The 1,844-nt window shown below is 39.9% G+C and overlaps 1 protein-coding gene across 1 annotated transcript in view; it reads right to left on the bottom strand.

Moving 5' to 3' along the window:
• The window catches only part of LOC101850783 (Krueppel-like factor luna), a 13,562-nt gene extending 11,930 nt beyond the window's left edge, over positions 1 to 1,632 (bottom strand). The window contains exon 1 of the mRNA XM_005092878.3: positions 1,227 to 1,632. Within this exon, the coding sequence (XP_005092935.1) occupies positions 1,227 to 1,346 (120 nt within the window). The 5' untranslated portion in view covers positions 1,347 to 1,632. The remainder of the gene's footprint in view (positions 1 to 1,226) is intronic.
• Positions 1,633 to 1,844: the final 212 nt, after the last annotated feature.

Raw genomic sequence — 1,844 nt, 5'->3', positions numbered from 1 at the left:
AGAGAGAGAGAGAGAGAGAGAGAGAGAGAGAGAGAGAGAGAGAGAGAGAGATGCCTTGGCAGAAAGACAGAAGGACGGACAGGCACACAAACATAGAAAGTACTAGAGTTCCTGCGGGTTGGTTGTCTACAAGGGCTACAAGCAAAATGAAAATATAGAACCAAACCTATGAATGAATGGACTGAAGCATTAACAATGTCTAACATAACAATGTATAGATCTACTGCGTCCTTGCATTGGACCATTGTCAAGTTCTTAAGACATTAAGACAATAATCAGATTTGTATAATCCATTTTCCCGATCAGCTTGATCAACCGTCCACTGGCCACCCAAGCCAATAGGAAGTTCAAAGTAGAATTACTGGAGTACTTCACAACATTATAGACGTACACGTTACACATAGAGAATCTAATTCACTTCGTCAATTAAACGTATTTAGGTTGACCTCTACACGGTATGAGTGCTATACATCCCCAAACCCCTTTTACCCACTGTCCTTGAAATTAGAACGTTTTTTTTCTAACTGAAAGAAACTTAAATCATGTATAAATAACAATTCAGACCACCCAAAATAACGGGCGAATGGGAACCTCGTGTTCTGTTTCAAAGGCAAGGGGGACGTTGTTAAACAGAGGCTAGGGCTACCGGCTACCTGATTTTAAATCTAAAGACATGTGATAACCTCTGTAATTCTACAAAATGGTCGCAAAATCAAACAGAATTCAATACTAGAGTCTAGATCTAATATCTAGATTCTAGATCTATAGGCCTGCATGATTATTTCTGTTACACAATAAAATCGAAGCTTCTATACTTCTAATCTAAATTTCTAGATTCTAGATCTAGATTCTAGATCTAGATTTACAATAAACATGATTAACTCGACGAACTAATCTAAATTCATAAAATGCCAGCCTAAGAACATTTATCATTTGAAATGAAATGTAGAACTTATCAAACATTTGACACAAATTAGATTTCTAAGTGAAGTGCAATATAAACAAACAGATTTAGTTTTAGGTAGGGGGTGATAATCACAAGATCAATAAGATGTCTGTTTCTCTAAAGCAGAGAGAATAATAATATCAATTCAAGCTTAGATCTCTACATTCTATCTCTAATCTAGATCTAGATCTATACTAGATCTAGAATCTACATTCTATCGTTGGCACTGAAACTCCACCATCATGCATAATTGGGTTCAAAGCAAAAAACAAAAACTTACATTTTGCACTTGTTGCTCCGGTAAAGGCTCGAAAAACAAATCATCCGTATCTGGGACAATTTGATCTTCGATCCTCTCCGTAGGTAAAGATGGAATATTCGGAGGTAAAACTTGAGCCATACCACGATGAAGATACAGGTTTTTCACGACTTCCAAGCACGTTGAGAATATCAAACTATTTCAAACTGAAAGTAAACTTCCTACGCGTGTCCTACTTCTGCTGTGTAAGTCTCACGAGTAGCGAATCAGAATAAGCCCACTTGTTCGTTTCGTCTCTCTCTTGCTTCTGACACTCGACTGTGTGCGCCTCGCGCGGTGTTCGGGTTTGCACTGACGGAGGTTAATTCACCAACTCGATAATAATCCTCGTCGCCTCGATTTGACCCAAGTCTCTCACGCCTGCGCACTCTCTTTTTTCTCGTAACCTCTCTCGCTGCGCATGCGCGGTCGGGTCAGCTATTGTACGCGTTTACTACAAGCCGGTCGTTATGAATGAAACTCGTCGCTTCACGCGAGCTGCTGCTAAGAATAGCTCTGTCGTCATGGGTAAGGAGGCGGAGCCTATCGTCCCAAATATGGGAAACAAGGTTAAGTAAGCTGTTTTTCTCAGCGGCGCTT

Source organism: Aplysia californica, unplaced genomic scaffold (genome assembly GCF_000002075.1).
Source record: "Aplysia californica isolate F4 #8 unplaced genomic scaffold, AplCal3.0 scaffold00054, whole genome shotgun sequence".
Classification (NCBI taxonomy): Eukaryota; Metazoa; Mollusca; class Gastropoda; order Aplysiida; family Aplysiidae; genus Aplysia; species Aplysia californica.
Note: the sequence above shows the minus strand (reverse complement) of the source record. Positions and strands in the feature narration are given on the sequence as shown.